This window comes from Bos javanicus, chromosome 23, assembly GCF_032452875.1.
Source record: "Bos javanicus breed banteng chromosome 23, ARS-OSU_banteng_1.0, whole genome shotgun sequence".
In the NCBI taxonomy this organism is placed as follows: Eukaryota; Metazoa; Chordata; class Mammalia; order Artiodactyla; family Bovidae; genus Bos; species Bos javanicus.
In genome coordinates, this window is record NC_083890.1 from 27,839,709 (window position 1) to 27,866,622 (window position 26,914).

A 26,914-nucleotide genomic window follows, 5' to 3' on the forward strand; every position below is an offset into this window, starting at 1 on the left:
CAGTCCTTCCAATGAACACCCAGGACTAATCTCCTTTAGAATGGACTGGTTGGATCTCCTTGCAGTCCAAGAGACTCTCAAGAGTCTTCTCCAACACCACAATTCAAAAGCATCAATCCTTTGGTACTCAGCTTTCTTTATAGTCCAACTCTTACATCTATACACGACTACTGGAAAAACCATAGCTTTGACTAGATGGACCTTTGTTGGCAAAGTAATGTCTCTGCTTTTTAACATGCTATCTAAGTTGGTCATAGCTTTCCTTCCAAGGAGCAAGCATCTTTTAATTTCATAGCTTCAGTCACCATCTGCAGTGATTTTGGAGGCCAAGAAAATAAAGTCTCTCACTGTTTCCATTGTTTTCCCATCTATTTGCCATGAAGTGATGGGACCAGATGCCATGATCTGTTATCTGAATGTTGAGTTTTAGGCCAACTTTTTCACTCTCCTTTTCCACCTTCCTCAAGAGGCTTTTTGGTTCTTCGATTTCTGCCATAAGGGTGGTGTCATCTGCATATCTGAGGTTATTGATATTTCTCCCAGCAATCTTGATTCCAGCTTGTGTTTCATCCAGCCTGGCATTTCTCATGATGTACTCTGCATAGAAGTTAAATAAGCGGGGTGACAATATACAGCCTTGATGTACTGCTTTCCCAATTTGGAACCAGTCTGTTATTCCATGTCCAGTTCTAACTGTTGTTTCCTCACCTGCATATAGGTTTTGCAGGAGGTAGGTAAGGTGGTCTGGGAGTCCCATCTCTTGAAGAATATTCCAGTTTGTTGTGATCTACACAGTCAAAGGCTTTAGAGTAGTCAATGAAGCAGAAGTAGATGTTTTTCTTTAACTCTCTTGCTTTTTCTATGATCCAAACGATATTGGCACTTTGATCTCTGATTCCTCTGCCTTTTCTAAATCCAGCTGGAACATCTAGAAGTTCTTGGTTCACATACTGTTGAAGCCTAGCTTGGAGAATTCTGAGCATAATATTGAGAGTGTGTGAAATGAGTGCAAATGTACGGTAGTTTGAAGATTCTTTGGCATTGCCCTTTTTTGGGATTGGAATGAAAATGGACGTTTTCCAGTCCTATGGCCACTGCTGAGTTTTCCAAATTTGCCAGCATATTGAGTGCAGCACTTTAACAGCATCATCTTTTAAGATTTGAAATAGCTCAGCTGGAATTCCATCTCCTCCACTAGTTTTGTTCATAGTGATGCTTCCTGAGGCCCACTTGACTTCACCCTCCAGGATGTCTGGCTCTAAGTCAGTGATCACACCATCCTGGTTAGATGAGTTTTTAAGATATGTTTTGTAGAGTTCTTCAGTATATTCTTGACACTTCTTAATAATCTTCTCGTTAATGTTATTAATGGGATTTAATATTAATGAATCTTACCCTCTTTTCTAGAATTATTTTGCGTCAATCTGAATGTCAGCTTTCTCATTCTGAGATATAACATTTTAATGACATATATGCTCTAACCGTTTTTAATGCTTCCTTCAGAAATGTTGCATTTGCAATTCTTTCCCTCAGAACAATCTTTCTGGTTTACCTGGTGGTTAATGTCTTACCATCATTTGAGACTTTATTGACTGCTAATACTTAATACAGGTTGCTCTCCTGTTTCCCTGGTTTGCTATTTCAAAGAATCAAAAACTATCAATACTTTAAAAAAAATGGTGTGAATATCGGCCTTTCAAGTTTTTCATGCTTAAGCAAACTTCAGAAAATTGTGTTCTAATCTTAATATATACCTTGCACAAATATTGCTCTGTTGTTTTCCCTACTGTAAAAAATGAGCTGCTTCTTTTAGGAAAATAACAGGCTTGTGGTCGTATCTCAAAATGCTAATAAATGGTTATTTTTCTTAAAAAGAACTATCCTCTATGATGACATGGGAAGTATACATCAAGCATTTCTGCTACATTCCAAAGTCCTATGTCCCAAGGAAAATCATTTGTATGAGCTGAACTACCCTCTTTTTCATAGAATGCAATTTTTATTTGAAAGAAGGAATGACACTGGAAGATCTATAAAACTTAATGAAACAATGAATTACTTAAAAAAAAATCTTACATTAGTACAAGTGACATCTACTGTGCAAAATAGGCTTATGGATTTTAATGTAACAGAATAGGAAATAGTGATATTATTTCAGGTCCACTGAGAAAATAATCTCTAAGAAACTATCACTTGTGTAGTTTTAGTTTTGTATCAAAGATAAACATCCTCAAGTAACAGGAAAGGTTATTAAAAATACTACTCCTACCTACGTATGGTCCTTTTTATTTTCATAGATTTCAATCAAAATAACCAATTCAATGCAAAAACAAACATAAAATCCAGTGAGACAGACAAGGAAAAGACTTGCAAAAATATAATAATGAAAAAACTTTCACTGTTCCCACTATAGAGTTTATTTGGAGAAATTGTTATTTTTCATATAAAAATCATGGGTTATTAACATTATTCTAAATAAATTAGTTGAAAATGTTTAAACTGCTATTTCAACTACAGAAAATATCGATAGAAGTAACCACATAAACAAAATTATCTTTGGGGTCCTCACTAATTTGTAGGACTGTATAAATATCCTGACCAAAATGTTCTGAAAATCTCTGACTACACAGTCGCTGGGTCAGGACTCGGGGACAGTATGCAGAACTGCAGAGTTCTCGGTGCAGGAGAGGAGGGATCAGGGCAAAGTCCCAGATACCGGATCTGGTTCTCAAGGCCTCAGCGTCTCAGAGTCAAGGGCCTTGTTTGGGGCGGGGACTGGCCGTGTTGGGGATCCCTAGTCTCCTCGAGTTTCACTTTCTCTTCGCAATCTGTGTTGTGCCTTTCTGGCCGGACACTCGTGTCGCGGCCCTAGTTCTCACTCCCATTGGGTGTCTGGTTTCTAGACGCCAATCAGCGGCCCCGCGGTTCCCGAGTGTAACGTCTGCACCGGTACCCAGCCGGCCCGACCCCTACCCTCCGCTGGGACTCAGTTTCTCCCCAGACCCTGAGGATACGGGTCATGGGGCCGCGAACCCTCCTCCTCTTGCTCTCGGGGGTCCTGGTCCTGACCGAGACCTGGGCCGGTGAGTGCGGGGTCGGGAGGGAACGGCCTCTGCGGGGAGGGGCGAGCGGACCGCCCGGGGGCCGGGGGGAGTGGGGTGGGCAGGACCCCCAGGGAAGGAGCCACGCCGCCGCCCTCGCCCAGACCCGTCCTCTCCCACCTGGTCCCGTCCTGTCCCTCCCCTGCTTCCCGCCCCTTTTCTCTCCCCCAAGAAGTCCGGGTCCTCCGACCTTTTCAGTCTCACGGGCCCCTAGCCCCCTCCCCACTCCCGGCCCCATCACCTCTGACCCGGGACCCGCTCCAGGACGAACATCGGGCCGGTCTCACCCCTCCCCGCCCCCAGGCTCCCACTCCCTGAGCTATTTCAACACCGGAGTGTACCAGCCCGGCCTCGGGGAGCCGCGATTCTTTGCCGTCGGCTACGTGGACGACACGCAGTTCGCGCGGTTCGACAGCGACGCCCCGAATCCGAGAATGGAGCCGCGGGCGCCGTGGATGGAGCAGGAGGGCCCGGAATATTGGGAAGAGATGACACGAGATGCCAAGGAAAGTCAACAGAAATCCCGATTATGCTTGTACAACCTGCGCGGCTACTACAACCAGAGCGAGGCCGGTGAGCGACGCGGGCCCGGGTCCAGGTCACGACCCCCATCCCCAGGGACTGGCTGGGGTCGCCCCGAATCTCTGGGTCCGAGGGTCACTTCGACATTGCGGGATCCTCACCGCCCTCCGCCCCCCGACTCAGGAGGAGCCTGGGGAAGTGGGGTGGGGGGTGGAATTGACCCGGTTTCATTTTCAGTTTGAGTTTAATCACCGCGAGTGGTCAGGGCGGGTCAGAGTCTCACATCCTCCAGGTGATGTTTGGCTGCGAAGTGGGGCCGGACGGGCGCCTGCTCCGTGGATTCTGGCAGAAGGCCTACGACGGCAGAGATTACATCGCCCTGAACGAAGACCTGCGCTCCTGGACCGCAGCGGACACGGTGGCTCAGATCACCAAGCGCAAGTGGGATGTCTCCGGGCAGGCAAAGATCCAACGGAACTACCTAGAGGTCAAGTGCGTGCAGTGGCTCCTCAGACACCTGGAGACGGGAAAGGACACGCTGCTGCGCGCAGGTATGAGGGGCACCGGGCCTCCCTGATCTCCTCTCAGGCTGGAGCTGGCTTTCCACGAGGAGAGGAAAATGGGCTCCTTCTGGAAACACCGCCCCAACTTCTTATCTGGAGAGGGGGGAATACCCAAGGTTTTCATGTTCTGTACAAGACAGTGATACACCAGTGGCCCCATTTCTCTGAAGGACAGTTAAAGCATTCAGTATATTTGGAGAAGCAGAAAACCATCCCCGAAATAACTGGTCAGCAGTGCCCTTTGACCCTGACTGCCATCTGTGAACCATGAGTTTCTCTCAAGGCCTGTTCTCACCCTGAGACCATCTTAGGAGGCCAGACTCCAGCTTTTCTGAGACATTCAGCCTCCACCCAAATTAGGACCATTACTCTGTATTTTCCCCTTACATGGAGTCTCCTACCTTGGCACTCACCCTGACTCCAGAACTTTCCAAGAACTAAGAGTTTTTCCCAGACCCTGGAGTCCAGGCTGGTGTCTGATGTTTGTGCTGCTTCTTTTCAAACCCATTATCTCGTCCATTCTCAGCATGGTCATGTGGTACTGCTTCAGAGGCCCATGGAGTGTGAATTTTCTGATTCTTCTCTTCAGACCCTCCAAAGACACATGTGGCCCATCACCGCATCTCTGACCGTGAGGTCACCCTGAGGTGCTGGGCCCTGGGCTTCTACCCTAAGGAGATCACACTGACCTGGCAGCAAGACGGGGAAGACCTGACTCAGGACATGGAGCTTGTGGAGACCAGGCCTTCAGGGGATGGAACCTTCCAGAAGTGGGCGGCCCTGGTGGTGCCTTCTGGAGAGGAGCAGAGATACACGTGCCGTGTGCAGCACGAGGGGCTTCAGGAGCCCCTCACCCTGAGATGGGGTAAGGAGGGGGTCGGAATGGAGCTTCCTCTCGGTAAAGCAGGAGCCCTTCTGGACATGTTCAGCAAGGTCAGGACTGAAGCCTGAAGTCTGGGCCCCTTCCCTTTCTTCCACAGAACCTCCTCAGCTCTCTGTCCTCATCAAGGGCATCATTGTTGGCCTGATTCTCCTCATGGTCACTGGAGCTGTGGTGACTGGAGCTGTGATTTGGAGGAAGAAGCACTCAGGTAGGGAAAGGAGGGAGGGATCTGAATGTTCTTGTCTCTGGCCCAGGTGGAAGTTTGCCTGCCTCATTACTGAAAAGTACCCTCCACACACATGTGGAATCTGAGCTGATGCTAAGACTGACCCTTTTGTAAAATACATGTGAAAGTGAAAGACAAATTTTTCATCTTCATAATTCCAGTTGGGGGCCTGTGTCTCAGCATTTGAAGGTCAGGAGGGAACGTCCCTGCTGAGGACAGACCTCCAGGAGGGCAGCTGGTCCAGTCACCCCAACGTCTCCTTCCTTCATGTTCCTGAGCCTATCCTGGATTTTTGGTCACAGTTCTGAAAAGTTCTTTGTGTCCAGGACTGGGGAGTTCCTCTAGGATCTCATGACTCAGTCGTCTCCCTGGTCTCTCACATGATACTTTCTTCTCACAGGTGAAAAAGGAAGGGGCTACACCCAGACTGCAAGTAAGTACAGAGAGGGTGACTCCTGAGACCCTTGTGAGGGTGCAGACAGGAGGCCATGCGGGACTCACCCTCCTCAAAGTGCCTTCTCCAGTTTCTGTCCTGTGGGTTCTGACCATGCTCTGGTCTTGTTCTCCCCCAGGCAGTGACAGTGCCCAGGGCTCTGATGTGTCTCTCACGGTTCCTAAAGGTGAGACCCTGGGGCTTTTAGATTGGGAGAGGAGTTGGGGCAGAGGGAACACACTGGGTGGCAGGGGTCTCTGAGTGGGACATGTGACCGTGTGAGGGGCTATGGAGATTGTCAGGCCTTACATGACTGACTGAACTGGTTCCTGATTCTTTTCTCTCACAGGGTGAGACAGCTGCCTTGTGGGGACTGAGTGATGCTCTGTCCCACTTTGCGACGTCAGATCCCCAGACCCCTCTTTCTGCAGCTGCATCTGAAGGTGTCTGTGCTCCTATAGGGTAACATGAAGAGGTGGGGTGCCGGGAGCCAGCACAGGAGTTCCCACCCATGACAAGGTCATGCGGGTGAGCTCTGACGGGCAAGGCGAGTCAGGGCTCAAGAGGCCCCCTGGACCTGCCTGAGCGTCTACCCCAAAACCAGAATCTGTCTGTTTTACTATTTTATGACTTTTACCAACTCCCCTGACATTCATGGGGGGCTATTCCCAACCACCTTTCTCTGTAAGAAAATCAACCCGACCACCTTTCTCTAAAGAAAATCAACTTAGAGCTCTACTTAATAAGTCTCCTGGGCATAATATGCTATGCTAAGTCACTTCAGTCGTGTCCGACTCTGTGCGACCCCATAGATAGCAGCCCATTAGGCTCCTCTGTCCCTGGGATTCTCCAGGCAGGAATACTGGAGTGGGTTTCCATTTCCTTCTCCAATGCATTAAAGTAAAAAGTGAAAGTCAAGTCACTCAGTCGTGTCCGACTCTTCGCGACCCCATGGACTGCAGCCTACCAGGCTCCTCCGTCCATGGATTTTCCAGGCAGGAGTACTGGAGTGGGGTGCCATTGCCTTCTCCGTGGGCATAATAGGAGTGTTTCAATTCAAACCCCTCTGCTGACTTTCTAGCTTGCCTGACAGGTTTCTTCAGACTACTGCAGCTACGCATGTGATTGTTCACAGCCTCCCAACCATGAGAGGCACGGAAGCTTAAGATATTTTAACAATGCTGAGCTTCTCAGAGAGTTAAAATTGTTAGAATAGAACTAGTAGAGGATTTCTTTGTTGAGCTAATGCTTGCTGCCAAGTTTCCATATCCCTTACCTACTGTGTCCCTGGGAGTGTATTGATTAATATAGTTGGTGTATAGAAATGTAAGTAGTAGCTTTAATGTTTGTAACCTTGGACCCTTGAGTTAATTCTTTTCTTGTTATAGCCCACCACACTTTTGCCCTATAGGAATGCAACTTTATCTAATGCTTTCAGAGGGTGGCGCCTGACTTTAGAATAATCACCTTTAGAGAAAATAAGTTTTCTGATTGACTAACCATTATTCAGAAGAAAGGGTCATAAAATGTTAAGAGGCTTCCTGGCCAGAAGATGATGTAAATCACCTAAAGCCTTTGCATATGATAAGTTTGCAGAAAGAAAGCCGGCCTTCAATATAGAGTCAAGGACTGCTGACCTTGCATGACTCTACATCCCCCTATTATCCTCTATGCACAACTTAAGGTATAAAAGCTACTTTGGAAAATAACATTGTGGACCTTGCTCAACAGGCTTGGTCTCCCTGTGTCGTTCTTGCTTCCTTTTCTCTCCTTTTCTTCTCTTCTCTGTTCTTCCTTCAGGATGACTAATTTGGAGCACGGGGGCCCTCTGAGACCACTTATTTGCCCGGGCTTCTAAGACCCACCTAAGAAGGTGTCTAAGGTGGGGAACTTTCCGCGATTTGAGAGGGTGCCTGTGGCCTCCGTGGGCAGTGCAAACCTGATGTCACAGGTTTTATTGGCTTTCTGAGTAAACCAATTAGTTCAAGCCTCTGTCTCTTTCTCCTTTTATCTATCTTTTTGCCAACACCTTCCTCCCAAGGGAATCCCTGGATCCAACCGGGGCTGGATCCCGGTAGTGGGGAGACTGCCAACCTCTTCCAATCCAAACTCCTGGATTTAAAAAGTGCTGCCTAATAGTCACAGCACTATTAGCACAGCACAGCACTACAGGAGGAATATGCGACCTGTCCGCCTGGGATCTTTTCTGAAGAGAAAATATCATTGTGTGTAGAGTGCAGACCGGTCGGTGTGGGAGGGAGGGTGATCCGCTCTTGTGGGGAAAGCACAGGCAGCACTGATGTCAGTGTGAATGGAGGATGTGCTGTAGCTGCTGCGAGAGAGCAAGTGGCTTGAGTCCACATTAATGAAGATGGAATACAGAGGCGTCTACACTGATCATTCCTTCATCTGGTATTTGTTGTGTGCCTGATAGAGGATGCTCTATTTTTGCATCAGTGAAACCTCAGTGAACTAACAGCAGACACCCTTTGTTGGCCTCGTGCAGTGTGTTCTGGTGAGGGGGGCAGAGTGAGCCTAATAAGTGAGGGAAGTGTCTGCCTAGAGATTGGCAAGTGCTCTGAGGAAGGTGACCCAGAGTACAAGTGTGTGGGTACAGGGAATGTGGCTGTTTTACTAGGGTGGTCAGTGTAGGCTCGTTGAGGAGATGATCTTTGAGTAAAGATGTGAAGGACATGAAAGAATGTCCACAACCATGTCTAGGGGAAGTTCTCTCCAGGCAGAGGAGCCTCCAGTGCAAATGCAGGAGGGCAGGAGAGTGTGTGTGTGTTCAAGGAAGAGCCAGAGGCAGGTGTGGCTGGAAGAGCAAGGAATTGCAATGAGATCCAGTGTCTGTCCAGATCATGTGTGCCTCCAGGATATTAGAAGGTGTCTTATGTCTGTGAAACATGTGGACTCATAAGATGGTTTAAGTTGAAGATGAGCTGGTGTGACTGGTCATTAGAAGCATCAGTCTAACTGCTGAGCAGAATCAGGAGGTGAAGGGTGAGCGATGCAGTGGAGGAGCCTGGAGGATTAGTGCGGTGTCCAGGGTGGGGATGCTGGTGCTCCCCTGGACCCACATTAGATCTAGACAGTCAGGAGTGGAGCCTGAGAATCTGAATTTGCAATAAGGTTGGTGCTGATGCTGCTGGTCTTCAGATCATACTTTTAGTAGCAGGAATGTATGCAGACCAGGATTCACACATGTTGTGTATCAGCCTCACACACAGAGGTTGTTAAATAAGCAATCCCTTGGTCTTGTCCTAAAACTCTGAGAAGGTGGTTCTGGGGAGAGGCTGAACATTTCGTAAGAAGCCCCACAAGCAATTCTGGTGATCAGCCAATTTGGGAACCCCTGAGGTATATGAAAGCGAGTGGCCAGAGAGGGGTCTTAAATCCACATTTAAAAGCATTTTGTTTTCTTCAGAAAGAAAAGGGAATTTATATTGACAATTCATATTGTCAATTATGAGGTATGATGTTGAGAAATAATGTAGTTCTTATTCCACCTGAAGAGTTAGGCAGTGGTTCACAGTTCAGCGTAATGAAATCCTTGCTCTCTGAAACTGTTCTCCAGGTTGAGTTCTTCTCACTCATTCTTGGAGCTAACAATGGGATCCAAATAAAGTTAGACACACAGTACTATATATACATATATGGCTCCACGGGATCAGGATCCAGTGTCCACTCCAGGCCAGGTCCCACAAAGGAACTTTCGGCCCTGCTGGGGCACAGTGTCACTGCTCACACCGTGAGCCCCTCGTGCTGGGCGTGGACCCCGCACTGAGGACGGCCATCACTGAGGCTCCTGACAACTGGAGGTGGTGTGACTCCCACTCTTGACACCCTTGTCAGATGCATCCTGCATAGTTCCAGCTTCTCTGTGTCACAGCGTCCTGAGTAGAGTCTGGCACGTGGTCACCTGAGTGCTGGGACCTCAGCATCATGCTGTGTGCTCTGGCAAGAATATGTGGGAAAGTGGGTTTTTTCTTTAGTGGAGGAAGGTGGTCTCTGCCTCCTACCAAGACTCTTTCAGTGTGGAAGTCTCCTAATGTGGAAATGCTCCTAATCAGGTGAGGGGGAGAAAGGGATGGACAAGAATGTCAAATTTCGATTGTTAGAGCAAAGGTCTGGAACTGGAACTTGACCTGGTACAATGCAGGCACTCGGGTTTGGCTGAAAGAACAAGTGACTAATAAATGCCATCCAGGGTAGACATCGGCTTGCTTACTTGTTTGTTTGTTTTGTTTTCATTGGAGTATAATTGATTTACAATGCTGTGTCACTTTCTGCTGTACAATTCAGTGAATCAGCTAGAAATATATTCAGTCTTTTCTAGATTCTTTCCACATATACACCATTAGAGAGTGCTGGGTAGAGTTCCCTGTGCTGTGCAGTATCCACAGCACTTTAAAGTGCTGCCCAGATGGTGGTGGAGGGAGATCCTAGGAGGATGGCTCTGCTCCAGATGCAGAAGAATCCAGACCAGGTGGGAGCACATCAGCAGGGTCCAGGATGACATTTCCAAAAAAGGAAAAACTGATGGAATATCCGAAGTATCCACACTTCTTGAGTCAGTCATGCAAACAGGGGAATCATTAGAGCTGAATTCATGAGAGCTTCATAGAACATAATCAGCAAAAACAAAGCCTCATCAAGAGGCTCTTCAGTTCTTCACTTTCTGCCATTAAAGTGGTATCATCTTCTTATCTGGGGTTCTTGATATTTATTTCTCCTGGCAATCTTGATTCCAACTTGTGATTCATCCAGCCTGGCATCTTGCCAGCATATAAGTTAAATAAGCAGGGTGACAATGTACAGCCTTATTATACTCCTTTGGCAATTTTAAGCCAGTCCGTAATTCTGTGTCTGTTTCTACCTATTGCTTCTTGACCTGCATACAGGTTTTCAGGAGGCAAGTAAGATAGCCTGGTATTCCCAATCTTTAAGACTATTCCACAGTTTGTTGTGATCCACACAGTCAAAGCCTTTAGCATAGTCAATGAAGCAGATGTTTTTTTGGAATTCTGTTGCTTTCTCTGTGATCCAACAAATGCTGGCAATTTGATCTCTGGTTCCTCTGCCTTTTCTAAACCCAGCTTGTACATCTGGAAGTTCTCAGTTCACACACTGCTGACACCTAGCTTGAAGAATTTTGAGCATAATTTTGCTAGCATGTGAAATGAGTACAATTGTACAGTAGTTTAAACATTCTTTGCCATTGCCCTTCTTAGGGATTGGAATGAAAACTGACCTTTTCCAGTCCTTTGGTTCACTTCACTTTCTCATATGTAGAAAAGCATTAAATCCTTTCACGGTAAAATCAGCTCCTTGTGACTAGCAGAAAACCTTTGGAAGACAAGTACTTGATTGCACTGAACTCCCCCCTTCACCAAAATCATATATACTGACCTTCCCTCCGTACCTCTGTGGAGCCGTTTCTCAGAGCTATCTGAGGTGCTGTCTCCCAGGTTGCAGTCCTCATTTTGCCCCAAATAAAACTTAACTCACATCTTAAGTTGAGCATCTTTTTTCTTGACAAGTGTAGTAGGGAAAATAAAAAGCTGAATGAACTAAGTATGATCAATATGTAAATAAAGTGGGAGCTGAAGGAATGGGAAGAGTGAAAGCAATGACTATCAACTATTGCATCAGCCACTGTGTGATGCGGCAGACAGTGGCTGTGACAGAAAAATCAAGCAGCAGTTCTAACAAGGGATCATGTTAGAGATTTGGAAATAAAAGCCGAAAGAATCAGCTAAAAAGTATTCAAAGTGGTCACCAACGGGAAAGCAGAAATTGAGAAGAATCAGGATTATAATAAGAGTCTGTATCATGAGAAATCATGCACAAATATTTGACTTCTTAACTTACAGACAAGTGTGCCTTTGATTAAATAATCACACAAGAAAATGAATGAGGATGAAAGTTTATGCTTAATGAGAGCTGAGTGCAATAAATGACACCTGAGAGTTTACTAAAATGCAAGAACACTTGAAACATGCATGCAAACTGCGTGAATGATGTTAACCTTGAGTAAAACCATGAAAGAATATATCATCCCATTCAGATAAACAGACATGGAATGAGTTCTCTATTCCCGTTACCTTACTGTGTGCATCGTGTGCACCAGGCAGGGAGGGAACAGGCCCTGCCTAGGGAGAACCCTTGGCCACCCTCTTGCTTCCAGTCAGGTCCTTCTGCAGAAAGTGCTCCTGTCATCTGTCTCGGGTCTGTGGGAGGTGCCCCTTAGAACACGCGTGCCACAGATGCTTTACCTGGGTGGGGCTAAGGTTGTCCTGACCAAGGAGAGCACCGCTCACCTGTGTGCCCCAGACCAGAAGTCAGGAACGACTGAGGGTCCGATGGAGAAGTCTCACCTCCCATCTGCCCTGTGCAAATCAGCCTGAGCTGATGGAGATGCTGCTGCTTGGTTGATGCCTCCCGGTTCTGGGCTCCTTTATCGTCTCAGTTCAGGACACTCATCCCCAACAGTCACTGCTCCCTAGAAGCAGACGGTCCCATATTCCTCCTGATCAGAAGCCCCCAAGCCCTGTCCTGTCCCCTCCCCCAACATCGCCCTTCAGCTCTGCTTCATCACAGGAGGGTGACAACTGCTCAGGGGAGATTCCCCACCAGGCTCAGCCACTGAACTCTGACCCCAGGTGTCCCACTGCATTATCCCCCAGCCCTTTATGCTGAAGCTGCCAGAATGGGATCTGGAGGGAGAGAGAGGTGGGGGATTATTAGAGTCTCCTCAAGGCTGAGAGAAAACGCTCCTTTTCCCCAGAATCTTACACACTGTCCCTTCCCAGCATGCGAAACAAAATGAAATCCAGATGTGTATATTTAAAGAGCAGTTTTAATATGAAATTATACAGATGTTGCAGGCATGAAGTAATGCATATATTACTGTGACAAGGGTGAAGGGAACCTTAGATTTGCAGAAATCTGCTAGTAGTCATCTCAAGAGAAGCCACAATAAGGCAACTGGCAGAAAAAGCTCATTGGTAATAATTTATTGTCCATGTGCTCTATTATAATTAAAAAGCAAAAGTAATATTAGTACTAGTGTGGTACAGCTGCAACCACCTCAAATATATTAATGCTTTTAATTATCCCAATCACGACTGGAAAGAAACAATAGTTTTCTCATTTCATAGATGAAGAGATGGAGACCTCAAGAAGGATGTGTTATACTGTAAATCAACTACCTTCAAAAAAACAATCTATATGTATAATCTATATATATATATCTATATGTAAAAATACATCTATGTGGAACCTAGAAAAATGGTACTGATGAACTATTTACAGAACAGGAATAGAGACACAGACGTGGGTAATGGACTTGTGAGGGAAGGAGAAGGTGGGATGAATTGAGAGTAGCACTGAAATATATACATTACCATGTGTAAAAAGCTAGTGGGATAAACAGATATGGAATGAGTTCTCTATTCCCATTACCTTACTGTGCACCAGGCAGGGAGGGAACAGGACCTGACTACGTGCTCAACCTGCTGCTCAGAGACCTAGAGGGGTAGGATGGGGAAGATGGGAGGGAAGTTCCAGAGGGAGGAGATATGTATATACTTTGAGAAGGCAATGGCACCCCATTCCAGTACTCTTGCCTGGAAAATCCCGTGGACAGAGGAGCCTGGTGGGCTGCAGTCCATGAGGTCGCTAAGAGTCAGAAACGACTGAGTGACTTCACTTTCACTTTTCCCTTTCATGCATTGGAGAAGGAAATGGCAACCCACTCCAGTGTTCTTGCCTGAAGAATCCCAGGGACAGAGGAGCCTGGTAGGCTGCCGTCTATGGGGTCGCACAGAGTTGGACACGACTGAAGCGACTTAGCAGCAGCAGCAGCAGCAGCAGCATGGCAGAAACCAATACCTTATAATGCAAGTATTCTCCAATTAAAAATAAAATATAAAATAAAAATAATTTAAAAATAATAAGATAAATAATAGAACACACAAAAAAGAAAAAGTGCTCTTAAGACCAGAACTAGGAACTGAATTCAGGCCTCCTGGCGGCAGATTCTAAGCTTCCCCTGTTAAACTGATGGAGCCGGAGTGTGACACAAGGACTGAAATTCTGGGTGTGTGAGGCCATTATGATCAGTTGGTTCCGTCTGGAATTGTTCCAGGTCTTGTAGTCTAATAGGCTCTGGGGAAAAAGAAAAACCAATAAATCACTGACCAACTGGGTGCAGAATAATGCTTTTCATTCCCTCAGAGATTCTCCTTCAGTTGCTTCAAAGTCAGATTCTGCCTTCCTCTGAGGGAAGACACACCTGTTCTTTTTTGCCTCCTTTTTCCCAGCTCTTGCTGGACTCCTCCCCTGACTCCATCCACATCATCCCCTGTCCCTGCTGCCACCACCCTCCACGACAGGGACAGAAGTGGCAGGACACAAGGACAAGATCCAGAGTGAAAACCCAAGCCCTTTCCGCCTTGAACCCAAATCCATTCTCTAATGCAACGCAAGGCTCCCTCACAGACAGGACCCAGCTCCATGTTCCTCTAGCCCGGGAGTGGACACACACACAGTTCCTTTCTCTCCTCAGCTCTCGGCCTCCTCGCCCGCACAAGCACCTGCTCCACCGCTTGGCTCCACCTCAACCCTGACCTCCACCTCCTGCAGCCCCACCCCTCCTCCCCAGCCCTGCGCCAGCAGCTCTGAACTGGAAAGCCCATCCAGAGCCCCAGGGGACAGCAGCCCCATCTAGAAACACTGGACTGCCACTGACTCTCCCCCTGACCGGACCCTGGAGCACCCCTGGCCTCGCCCCAACCCTCACTCTCGGCCCAGGCCCCTAGGCTGCACTTGGCCTTTCTTGCTCCTTCCGGGGAATCCCAGCTCCACTCCAGTGCTGGGCTGGGCTGAGGCAGAGCAGGCCCTCCTGCATTGCTCAGCCAGGGAGTCAACCAGGACTCACCCTCACTACCTGCAGGGGATCTGCTTTTCAATGTGGATTGGGGTTCTTGAGAATTTCCCCAGAATGAGGCTGTACCTGGCCCCCTCTACACCCTGGGACTGCCATCCCATCCTCCACCTCCCAGCGGGAGTGCCCCATTTGAACTCCTGTTTCATTCAGTATGCATGGAAATCCTATTAAGGTTTGCCACTTGAAATCATAAACAATTTTACTGAACACTAAAAACTTCAAAATGATTTTGAGAAATTAGCACATGATTTTCACAGTGTTCCCAGTAAATGCCCCAATGCATACAAGACAACCATTTCTGCCCCAGAGAAACCAGAACTGATGTTCCCAGATAAGAACAGGAGAAACTACAGATCTGCTGGGTCCCTGCTCTGGGTGCTACATGGAGAGAGTCTGCTGCTATGAGAACTAACCATCCCTATATGCCCAGGCCGAAGGCCAACTGATAAGGGAATTAGGTTTGGGGATAAGAAACCATGCCCCCAACAAGGCAGCTGACACAGAAGAGGCGGCCTCGACAGAAGGAGCCGAGTCTCTGCCACCTTTTTACTGTTCCACGTTCTGCCTTTGCTCTTTGCCACACACAAAGCTCTGCTTCTCTTTTCCTCTCCCCTCAACCCACTTGATTATGGGGAAGTAGTCAAAGAGCCCATCCCTTCCTCCACATCTACAAGGCAGTGACCACCATGAGCAAGGGAACTGACTCAGGGGGCAGGGTGAGGCCACAGAGCGCAGACCCACTGTCCTGCCCTAAAGAGAATCCCAAGGGGCTAGATAGGAAAAACCTGGAGACAGGATGAAATCAGTGACCCCAGTTGCCTGAGGATTGACTGGTCTCCTCTCTTCAAATGGTCAAGGGATGTCTATTAGTCCTCCATATTATGGGGAAGGAGAGCCCAGCTAGCATGGGGCATTTGATGGGAACTTGAGAAAGGTGCAGGCTGGGGGTGACCCAGCAGAAACTGAACTCAGAAGCTAGTTCGTGGCGGAGGAATTTGAGAGGTTGCAGGACATCTCCAAGTGGGGTCTGGCAAGGGGACATCACAGGCAGGGCTCTGACCATCCACTGACCCCTAGTTTGAGCCTTATGATGCTTTCACTTGGATTCTTAATAATGACTGAAAACCCAGGGGGGAGAAATGCAGACAGGCACTTAGATCATCACCTTTTCTCTGAATTCCTCTTCAGTTTTTAATCCCCTCCTCACCAGGTACAGACACTTTACTAAAGGTTCTCTCTGATTCCTGGATCACCTAGACCCTCCCAACCAGCACATAATCCAACACATGCTCCCCAGACAAGCCCCGGTGAGCCTGACAGAAAACAAAGAGAGCTCCGAACAGAGCAGGGAGCTGAAATCTTCATTGCTGCCGAATCTCACGCAGAGCACCCCCTGCCCAGATTTCTCACCTGGCCTCCCTGTAGCTGATGCTGTCTTCCTCTTCTTAATATAACAATAGACACAAAATCCGATGATAAAAACAACAGCAACAGAAACGCTCACGATCCACCATGAGCTCTGGTGCGCCAGGGTCTTTCCTGAAAAAGGACCTTATTATATTCAACCCGGGCACCCCAGAGCCACAGCCTGCTCTCCTCTCCCTGACCCTGGCCTCTGACCCTCCCAGGGTCACAACTGCCTCCAGCCTCACCCCAGTCTCACCCAAGGGTGCGAGGTGTGAACTGTGATTCCTGCTGTGTTCCACAATGCACTTGACCCACTGTTCCTCTCCTTGGGGAATTTTTACAGTTTCCCAGGTGTAGTAGGTCCCATTCCCATCAGACAGGACATCCCCAGACTCCTGGTCGTTCCAGCTCATGGGTTCCTCATCCCGAAACCAGACCACTGAGATACTTCGGGGAAAGAAGCCAAAAGCCTTGCCTGTGAGGTGGACCATGCCCTCTGAGTCCTGGCTGTAGGTCACATTCACGGCTGGGAGCTCTGTGGGGAGAAAGCACAGAGCCAGTGAGGCCCGCGGCCAAGCCCTGCTCGCTCAAGGAAGACGGAGCTCACAGAGCTCCTCCTCCTCACTGTCCACCTCTGGCTGAGCCCTCATCCCCCCAGGCCTGCTCCAAGTTCTGCACCCTGGGGCCCAAGTCCTCCGGCGGGGAAGGGGAGGGGTGGGATGGGCCTCACTCTCTTGGGACCACTGTTGATGCTGGGGAGGGGCTGTGAAGGGTGGGCCTCTGGGGATTAGAGGAAATTTTCTGGATCAGGCAATCTGGGAGCCAGAGGCCCACCCCCATCTAAGGCCCTCCTCTGCTGCCTGACACCCACCTCCCCTCATACAGTTTCTGTCAGAGGACCCGCTGCTCCCCTGGACGATTGTCACAGGGGCAGTTCATGCCCCACCACCCACCCAACTTTCTACAGTGGATTTAACAGAACAGGAAAGAAACCCCAGGATACCTCGCCAACAGAGCACATACGTGCCCAGAGGACAGGGAGGGTCTCCGTGGGCAAGTCGGGATGGGAGGTTTTAAGAACAGGGGTAGAGGAAGGGCCTGGCCCAGCGTCAGTACCTGTCCTCTCCGTGAAGCCCAGCCAGGATTCCAGGTAGCTCCGCAGTCTCCTACAAAGTTCTCCCTGCACGTGGGCCTGGTAATGCTTGCTTAACTCCATTTCCATGGCCAAGGTCCGAGCCGAGGACTGGGGCAGGGTACATCCGTGGGGCTCCGGGTAGCAGGAGAGGAGGAGCTCCCCATTGAAGTACAGAAGCCGGAAGCCCCGGGGTGGCTGTCTTCATTGATATTACAGCCCACGGTCTCCTGGAGGGAATGTAAGCCTGCCCCATCCCCACCCCCGATCAGTGACTCCTCTGGTCCCCAGGGCCTCTGTCCTCCAACCCAAGTGAGAAAGTCCAGATAGAGGGCTCTCCCTGCTCCCCTCCTTGTCTTCCCTGTGCTGCTGAACTCACAGACCCACTGCCTCATCCCCACCCCCAGATTCAGAGGAAAATGGCCCACAGCACTCTTGCCCCTCTGCACTCTCACCTCCTTTCTCTTTCTGCAGGGACAGGATTTCTGCTAGAAGTTTTCTAAGCTCCTTCCAGCTCTCATTCAAGTCCGTGGACTCTGTCTCCCATGTCTCTGCTGCCAGTTTTTCAGCCCACTCTCCCCAGGGCTCTGCCCTGCCTTTTTTGTGATCATAGTGCAGGAAGGTCTGACGATCCAAGTATCCCTCAGCAAAAGAGCTGGCCTGCACAGATCCATCCTGGGACAGCACCGTGATGTTGTAACAAAGACTGTGCGATCCTGGGGAAGGAGGAACCACAGATGGAGCTGCTTTCTGGAGACAAGTGCACATCAGATGTTTCACAGACCAGTTCTGTGTCCTGACCTGCTCCAGGTGCTGAGGATGCAGAACATGCATGTGTACAAGGGACCAGAATGAGGATTTCCATACGGGAAAATGGGAAAGAGAAGGAGGGAGAGGGGAATCGAGGAGTGGAGGGAGAGGGTGGAGATGGACACACGTGTAGGACAAGCACCAGGACAGGGAGGCACCGGCTCCCTAAGGGTCCAGGCAGGAGGGCAAGGGGAGAGGCAGGAAGAGCAGGGTGAGGGGAGGTGGAGTCAGAGGGAGGGGAGGGCAGTGTCAGACCCAGGACCAGAGGGATCCCTGCTCAGAGGGGGGCCAGGTGAGATGGAGAGCGAGGGCTGCTGCCCCTGGTGCAGGCTCATCATGGACAAGGCGGGCTCCAGGGAGGGTGAGGTAGGAGGCAGAGGGGCCTGAGGGGCTGGGCTGTGGCCCCAAGAGAGATGAAGGTGGGCCAGTAACCTGGGGGAGGTGAAGGAGTGGGTCTGGGCGCAGAGTGCAAAGAGGCATGGTGAGGCCCCAGGTGGGGAGGTGGCTGCACCTGCCAGTGTCCCCTGGGAGAGGAGTCAGTGGCATGAGCATAAGGGTCATGGAGAATTAAAATATCGGAGTGGCAAGGGAAGATAGAACTGAAAGCCAAGGTGCACACTGGGAAGCACCTACATGGTGGGAGGGGCTGGAGGGAGTGAGGTCACACCTCCACAGAGGGTTCGGGTCAGGCAGCCAGCAAGCAGGGGGTGGGGGCCTGGGAGAAGACTCCCTGTAGGAAAAGCCTGCTGACCAAGTGGCACAAACAAGGATTTCGGATACAAGATTGAGATAGTGAGAGTCCACTGGGGTCGTGGAACCAAAGAGAGGGTGATGAAGGCTAAGGAGGTGGGCAGTGGACCGCGGGCAGTATTCCTACTGTGGGGGAAGGGAAGAGACTGCAGAGAAGACGTGGTGAGGGCCTGGGATTGAGGGGCAAGGGGGGAGCATGGCTCAGGGGTGACCCCCCGCCTTGGGTTAAGGTAAAGACAGAAGAGGAGGGATGCCCTGGGTGAGGGAGGATGAGAGTGAGGTGGAGATTCTGGGCACCATGGGGCCTGTGATTGATGAGAACTTGGTGAGGGCCCAAAGCAGTCAATGGTGGGAGCAGGTCAAGGTGCCATGGGGGGAACTGCAGAGGGACCAGGGCAAGTGGAGTCCAGCACCTGTGGCCTGGGGAGTGGAGGAATCCAGAAGGTGAGGTTTAGGATGCAGGAGTGGGGAGGGGCCGTGTTGGGGGAAAGGCTCCTCTTGGACAAGGGCCAAGAGCAGGTGCCTGCACGGGGGCGGAGGGTGGGTGTCAAGTGGGGGACAGGTCCTCCCCCAGGGGCTGGGCACTGTGCTCAAGGCCCAGGGATCATTGGCAGGAGAGCTCCCCTGGTGAAATAGGGCAGAGGGTGGAGAGGAAAATTCATGGGTAAAAGTCATCCCAAGAAAAGTAAGGCTAGTGAAAGCTGAGGGGAGGGAGGAGCCTTGCAGGTGACCGATCCTCGCAGGAAAAGACCCATGAGGGGAGGGACCTGTAGTGGGAAAAGGGATGAGTGGGGACGCCCTAGTTAGAGATCAGAGAGCCTTAGAGAGGAGAGGGCAGCAGGGAGGGGAGGGGGCAGCACCGAGGGGGAGGGCAAATCCTGAGGGGGCTCGAGGGCCAGCAAGGGAGGAGGTAAGGAGAGATTCAGTTGTGGGACCACAGGCACAGCGGAAAATTAGAGTTCACATTAGTGGGGGAGGGGGGACCACGGAAATCGCAGGAAGAATCCTTTGTTCCCAAAGCCCTCAGACCTAACGTCCGTCAGTGTTTCAGGAGCCGCCACAGTGCCCATAGCAGTAGGAAGAGTGTGGATCCAGCTTGCCCCTTCCCAGAGGCCCTGGTCACTAGAAAAAGAGCCCTAACTCTCGGGGCTGAGGACCCCTGAGAGCCGCCAACCTGGAAACTCCTTGTTTCCGGCGTCCAGAAATGAGAAGAGACGGCAGAGCTAAGAATAGGAGAGGACAGCTTTCAGGGGCATAAGAGGGCGCCCCACAGACGGCTAAGAAGTGATCGCCTGAGCCTGGGACCTGGAAGAAACGCCATTCAAGAGAGCAACAGGGCGGGGCGGGGAGGCTGGCAGGTGGGGCGCTGGGGCGAGAGGCGGGGGCGGGAAGCGGCAGGGAGCGAGGTGGGGACCAGGCTGCCTTGCCAGTCAGGAGAATCTGAGGACTAAGGCATGTGATGAGGACATCGGGGAGGGTAGGTGGGGCAGGGAGAGCAGAGGCTAGGAACGGCAGAGACTGAAACGCGGGATGCAGTGCTCGCCACACGCCGTGTGAAGTTCCCGTCCGCTCCTCGACCTTACACCTCCCCGCCCCCCACCTTCCTCCCACCCCCACCCCCAACTCCTCTATTCGCTCAACCCCAGCCGCAATTGAGACGATCCCCGCGACGCTCACCGAATCCCATCGAATACTAACCACCCGAACCCCTGAAACCACCCCGGGCTCCGTCCGGACTGAGACCTCAATGAACCCCACTCACCGGCGGCGTTACCCAGGAGCACAAAAAAGGCAGCGTGGGCTAGAAACAGCCAGACATGAGAGAGCCCCATGGCCCAGATCTTGTCTGCCCGCCAGAGGCTCCGGGACCGAAGGAAAGCTGGCGGACCCGAGGAACCGCGGCGGAGAACTGAGCTGTGGGGAAGTCGGGCCCGCAAATCCATTCACCGGGCCGGTGCCCTAGCCCCGCCCGCCAGGCCCCGCCCCGCTCCGGGCCGCCCGCCTCTGCTCCCGCCCACGGCGTTGCCCGGCCCCTGGCTCCGCCGGTGCAACTCTGCACGGTTAGCGGGTCTCTGTCCACTTCTCAGTTCCGTTCAGTTCAGTCGCTCAGTCGTGTCCAACTCTTTGCGACCCCATTAACCGCAGCACGCGTCTTCCCTGTCCATCACCAATTCCCGGAGTTTACCCAAACTCATGTCCATTGAGTCGGCGATGCCATCCAATGCTCTCATTCCCTGTCGTCCCCTTTTCCTCCTGTCCTCAATTTTTCCCAGCATCAGGGTCTTTTCCAGTGAGTCAGCTCTTCACATCAGGTGGCCAAAGTATTGGAGTTTCAGCTTCAACACCAGTCCTTCCAATGAATACCCAGGACTGATCTTTAGGATGGACTGGTTGGATCTCCTTGCAGTCCAAGGGACTCTCAAGAGTCTTCTCCAACACCACAGTTCAAAAGCATCAATTCTTCTTCGGCGCTCAGCTTTCTTTATAGTCCAACTCTTACATCCATACATGGCTACTGGAAAAATCATAGCCTTGACTAGACAGACCTTTGTTGACAAAGTAATGTCTCTGCTTTTTAATATGCTGTCTAGGTTGGTCATAACTTTCCTTCCAAGGAGTAAGCGTCTTTTAATTTCATGGCTGCAGTCACCATCTGCAGTGATTTTAAAAGCCTGAAGGCTAGAAAAGCCAGGGAGGTGAGATGGAGGGTGAGCTTTAGAGACATCTCAATGTTTCCGGCTCTTCCTTTAGTCCCGACTTCTCTTCCAACCCAACCCACCTCCACCTCCCTCTACCTCGCACAGCAGAGTTACTGGCGAAAGTCTACTGAGACCAGCCAGGGTCTTCCCCGGTGGTCCAGTGGTTAAGAATCCGCCTGCCAGAACAGGGGACACGGGTTCCATACCTGGCCTGTGAAGATCCCACATGCCTCGGGGCAACTAAGCCAGCCCACAGCAACAACTCAACCCTTGAGCTGCAACCACTGAAGCCAGAGTGCCCTAGAACTCCTGCTCCACAAGGGAAAGTCACCTTAAATGAGAAGCCCATTCAGCCCAACTAGAGAGCAGTCCTCACCCTCTGCAAGGAAAGAAGGCCCAGCCAAGCAAGGAACAGACTAGGTGCTACAAGGAAGAATCACTGCAGCTGAGAAAACAAACAAAAAGTCTACTGAGACCAGATGTGTAGATTTCAGCAACTCTGCCTCTCAGAAGTCACTACCCCAGATGAATGACCAAACCCTTCTCTCTCTCTTCTTTCATATTTTTTAAAATTTATTTTTAATCAGAGGACACCTGCTTTACAATGGTTGGTTTCTGCTGTACAACAGCATGAATCAGCCATAAATATACATACATCCCCTCCCTCTAATCTCCTTCTCCTCCTCTGACTCACTGCTATGTGTCTTCTGGTGGCCTCATCCTATAAGTATCTGCATTCTCCCAAGGAGACTTTTGGTTCAGCCCCTGGGGAATCACAGGTTCAGTGAGATGACTCCCTATGATCCACTCCAATACCAGCCTCTCCAGATTCCCTTTTCAAGCTGCCTCACTATGTCTGCACCTCTGGGCCCATCCTCCCCTCAAACCCAACAGGACTACAAGCAAACTCCGCACACCAGCCTCTCCTAGTTCTCTTTAAGCATCACCAGCTTGGTCCTTTCTGATCCCCTTTCCCGTCTATCTCATGGACTCACAGTCAGCTCCTCCAATCCCTTTTCAATCCCACAGCAGCTACCTTAGTCCAAGCTTTCATCTACCTCAGCCTAGAGAACTGCAAAGGCTTCCTAAACACAGATCTGTCCCCAGTTATAACCATAACGCCCCAAGCCATCCACAGCTGCCCCACCTGCAGAATTAACACACAATGTCTCTACTCCATCTTAAGTGGAAGCTGCCACAACCAGCTAGGTGGCATCATTTTCCATTTCTCTGCTTAAACATCACTCTCCTATGGGTTACTTTCCTCTGTCTTCCAGCCCATCAGAACAACAGATCCTAAAAGAGCATCCCAATTAGATGGTGGTAAGGGTGGCACAACCTTGGGATCATACTAAAAACTACCTGTTTGCTTTTTTTTTTTTTGCTTTTATGTTTTTTTTCTTTCTTTAGCTGTTTGCTTTAAAAGGGTGAATTAAGTGATATATGAACTATATTTCAAAAATAACAATAATGCCATCCTGAAAGTCTTCTACTGAAAGCTGTGCTTTATCCCCAAAGCACATCTTTTGGTCTTTGGAATATGTACACCATGGTCCTCAAACTTGACTGCTTATAGAACCACCTGGAGAATTTTTACTGTCCGTATCTCTAGGCCATGGCCAAAACCAACTGAATTAGTATCCCTTGGGTTCGGCCTAGGCTTCCTATCCTTTAAAGCGCCTCAGTGATTCCAGTTTTAGAATAATTGGTCTAGCCCTTGTTGAAACCTCCCTGATGGAACGAAGTGTGCCCTACCTTGAACCCCATCTGACCATTTTATACATCCCCCCCATTAGACAATGAGTCACTCTGGGATCAGGACCTGTGTTCATTTCGTGTTTGTGTCCCTGCAAATGCTTTTAAAAAGTTGTTCTCTGCCTCTCATTACTAACCATTCCACTAAGATCCTTATGCAATACTTTTTGCTGTGGACCCAAATGTCATGCCTCAGAAAGTTTTAACATTTCTTAGATTTCACATCATTTTTGTTAATTACTTTGACCATCATAATTTATTTAGCAGGTCAGAGATTGGGTCCTGTCCCATCCCAGAGAGATTCTTTTTCACTGCTAAAGTTCACAAGTGAAAGCGGACGTCCCCCAGAGTAGTAGATGGAGTCTGCCTCCCAATGCAGGGAACATGGGTTCCATCCTTGGTCTGGGAAGATTCCACATGCCCAGGAGCAACTGAGCCCCTGTACCACAACTGGGCTTCCCTGGTGGCTCAGACAGTAAAGTGTCTGTTGTAATGCAGGAGACCTGGGTTCGATCTCTGGGTCGGGAAGATCTCCTGGAAGAAGGAAATGGCAACCCACCCCAGTACTCTTGCCTGGAAAATTCCATGGATGGAGAAGCCTGGTAAGCTACAGTCCACGGGGTCCCAAAGAGTCGGACAGGACTGAGCAACTTCACTGGTTCACAACTACTGAACCCCGCCTCCCAGCTCTAGACAGGCTCCAGGCAACTAGAGAAGCCCCTTGTGCAGCAACAAAGACTCAGAGCAACCAAAAAGAAAGAAAGAAATGAGTAGTGAAGGTATAGACAGATAGATGGAAGCCAGCTCTCCTGACAGCTAGACAAGCCCTTTCCTTCAAGTCAATCTTCCTTCCAAGACTTGTTGGGTGTGGCTGCTCTAGCAAACTGGTTCACTTAGGTGAACCTTCTCCCTCTCCCCCCAAGACTTTTCATACTAACGTTAACATGCTATGTTTGTTTCCCAGCATTTCGGGATGATTGTAAAGAGAGATAAAGCCAACTACTCTCCATGGGAAGTAAGACTCCAGATTTGGGGGGCTCGCCTGGATTTAGCCATGGCCGCCTCCTCCCCCATCACACGTAGCAACTAGTCGGGTGTGCTCGCCTGGATTTAGCCGTGGCCGCCTCCTCCCCTATCACACGTCGCAGCTAGGCCGGCGTACCAAGTGCTTTTCCTCCGCCCACCGGGCCTCCAGACCCCCCTGCTTTGCTCTATAAACTACTTTTTCTCCATTCTTCCTTTTGTACCCCTGGACTCACCGGCACACGGGCCTCCTTCTCTCCGCTGACCTCTGGTACCACTACAGGGTCGGGAAAGGAAACAGAAAACGATCCGAGGTTTGGGCGTTTACATAATCCAGGGCGGAGCTCGGCGAACCCTTAGTGGATCACCCCTCTCTTTCAACTCTGGCTTAAAGGGAAGAAACGCTGTTCGTGGATTAAAAAAAAAAAAAGCAGAATGAAGGAATTTATGGGCAGGTTGGGAGAGGAGTGAGCTGCATTTAGGTTTCTGGTTCTCAAACTGCTCAACATCTGCAGGCTGCAGGCTGTGAAAACGCAGATCTGCCCGGATCCGCGGAAATTCCCAGTCGTAGGTCCGAAGGGAGATCCCGGAACCCGACTGATTTCAAGCACCCTGTGGGTCGATTCTGAATAGGGAGATACTTTTCCGAGCCCTGAGCCCACGAGGTCGCTCTTGAATTGTAGGATCCAAGTACATTCCCTAGCGCCTCGCGTCGCCTCTGGAAGGAAAGCGCCCGCCTCGGAGCTGGCCTTCGAATCCCTTCCGCCCACCCCTGCTGCTGCTAAATCGCTTCAGTCGTGTCCGACTCTGTGCGACCCCATAGACGGCAGCCCACCAGGCTCCCCCGTCTCTGGGGTTCTCCAGGCAATAACACTGACGTGGGTTGCCATTTCCTTCTCCAATTCCGCCCACCCCAGAGGAAAGCAAAAACTGAGGATCCAGGAAAACATACACACTAGACCCAGTGTGACCTTCTTCAAAGACCAGAGTGACTTCCTGAAACGATACAATAGCTGCAGAGCCCTGCAGATGCTGGCAAAATGCCAGTGTGAGCTCTGACTTGGGCCTTGGGTCTTGACCAGTCCCAGATGAGTGACATGCGCTTGAAAATGGGGGGATAAACTGAAAAGGTGAGAGTGGAAAGGAAGGAGGGAAGGGGGAAAAGGTGGAAAAAGAAAGAGATAAGAGAAAGGGAGAAAAAAGCTACAGGGGAGATGAATTTTTAACAGTGTAATTTTATGATTTCTAACATATTTATTCTTTATCTAGATCTGTCTTTTATTCAAAGTTTGCCATAACTGTTTGATCTCTCTCTAAATGCATAAGTAGATGGCTGTTTTTGTTCCTGCCTAACCACTGGGGAGTAAATTGCCCAGTCTCTCCCTCCAGATGTCCAAGGCATAGCTCTCAGCAAAAAGACAAGGTGTCTTATTTCTTTTGTTTACCTAACCAAAGGACTCATTCCAAAGAGATTTATATGTTAAAAATGAACTTTGAAAGTACACACTTTACATAAAACACCTGTTTGAAACATATAGCTGGTTGAGTTTTGGCAATTTATATGCCCATGTGACCATTACCACGATGAAGATGTAGAACTGCTGTTGTTTAGTCGCTAAGTTGTGTGCAGCTCTTTGCGACCCCATGGACAGTAGCCTGTCAGGTTCCTCTGTTCATGAGATTTTCCAGACAAGGATACCAGAGTGGGTTACCATTTCCTTCTCCAGGGGATCTTCCCAAACCATGGATCGAACCTGGGTCTCCTGCAGTGGTGAATGGATTCTTCACCACTGAACCACCAGAGAAGTCCCAGAGCCACCTAGGGTGGATGTCAAATTCCCTCAAAGAAATATCATTAAGAGAAAATCTTTGTGACACTTTAAGCCCACACAAATGCTTAAACAGAACCAACACCAGAAAACCAAAATCCTAGTTCAGATGAGATCTCTGAAGCTGGCTGTAATTCTTTGTGGGATGTGTTAGGTAGAAAGGATAACTCTATTTAGGGCTATAGCTCAGTAGCCCCTACCTCCTGGGAGCCTCGGAAAGGACCCTGGATTTTCAGCTGCCCACAGTGAGGTCATTCCTGGGGCAAAAGTAGAATCTCCTTGAATTCCTGAGGATTTTACATTTACTCAGTGACATTGTGGATGTTGATTTCATCTTTGAATATTTTGAAATTAATTTGCTTTGACTCTAAATAAGAACCGGAAACAGGAAGCCAGGAACTGATCTTGAACCATCACCCCACCCATGACTCATGCAATAATCCTAACAGTTTTTGAGCCAATAAAATCCATGGTTTGGTAAACAGTAAATTCTCCTTTTCAACACATTTCAGATATCTCAGCTTGCCTAGTAACGTTCTAACTTGAACCCCAGACTTAACATTTAAAATTTATATTTTTGTTGGCACTGATTTTGATTTTGATTTTAAAAAATGTTTATTTATTTATTTTTGTCTCTGCTGTGTCTTCCTTGCTGCATGGGCTTTTCTCTAGTTGTGGTGAACGGGGGCTACTTTCTAGCGGCAGGGCACAAGCCTCTCATTGCTGTAGATTTTCTTGCTGCAGAGCACAGGTTCTAGGGCGCACGGGCTTCAATATTTGCTGGCACATGGGCTCAGTAGTTGAGGCTCCTAGGCTCTAGGACACAGG

The 26,914-nt window shown here is 49.5% G+C and overlaps 2 protein-coding genes and 1 pseudogene across 9 annotated transcripts in view; 1 reads left to right on the forward strand and 2 right to left on the reverse strand.

Annotated features, from left to right (window-relative positions):
* LOC133236494 (MHC class I polypeptide-related sequence B-like) overlaps positions 1-25,115 on the reverse strand; it is a 76,089-nt gene extending 50,974 nt beyond the window's left edge. For 3 of the 5 annotated variants that reach the window (XR_009732910.1, XM_061398548.1, XM_061398545.1), the window contains exon 1: positions 24,494-25,115. The gene's annotated coding sequence lies outside the window, so the exon portion shown is untranslated. The remainder of the gene's footprint in view (positions 1-24,493) is intronic. The other 2 variants (XM_061398550.1, XM_061398549.1) reach the window with 2 other exon arrangements.
* The window catches only part of LOC133236497 (BOLA class I histocompatibility antigen, alpha chain BL3-7-like), a 55,531-nt gene continuing 31,442 nt past the window's right edge, over positions 2,826-26,914 (forward strand). The window contains exons 1-8 of one of the 4 annotated variants that reach the window (XM_061398554.1): positions 2,826-3,083; positions 3,405-3,674; positions 3,899-4,174; positions 4,776-5,051; positions 5,167-5,277; positions 5,696-5,728; positions 5,868-5,915; positions 6,078-7,437. In XM_061398554.1, the coding sequence (XP_061254538.1) occupies positions 3,020-3,083; positions 3,405-3,674; positions 3,899-4,174; positions 4,776-5,051; positions 5,167-5,277; positions 5,696-5,728; positions 5,868-5,915; positions 6,078-6,082 (1,083 nt within the window). In that variant the 5' untranslated portion in view covers positions 2,826-3,019 and the 3' untranslated portion in view covers positions 6,083-7,437. Of the gene's footprint in view, positions 3,084-3,404; positions 3,675-3,898; positions 4,175-4,775; positions 5,052-5,166; positions 5,278-5,695; positions 5,729-5,867; positions 5,916-6,077; positions 7,438-26,914 lie in introns of those variants that run through there. The other 3 variants (XM_061398556.1, XM_061398555.1, XM_061398557.1) reach the window with 3 other exon arrangements.
* LOC133236493 (MHC class I polypeptide-related sequence B-like) lies at positions 12,573-20,703 on the reverse strand (annotated as a pseudogene).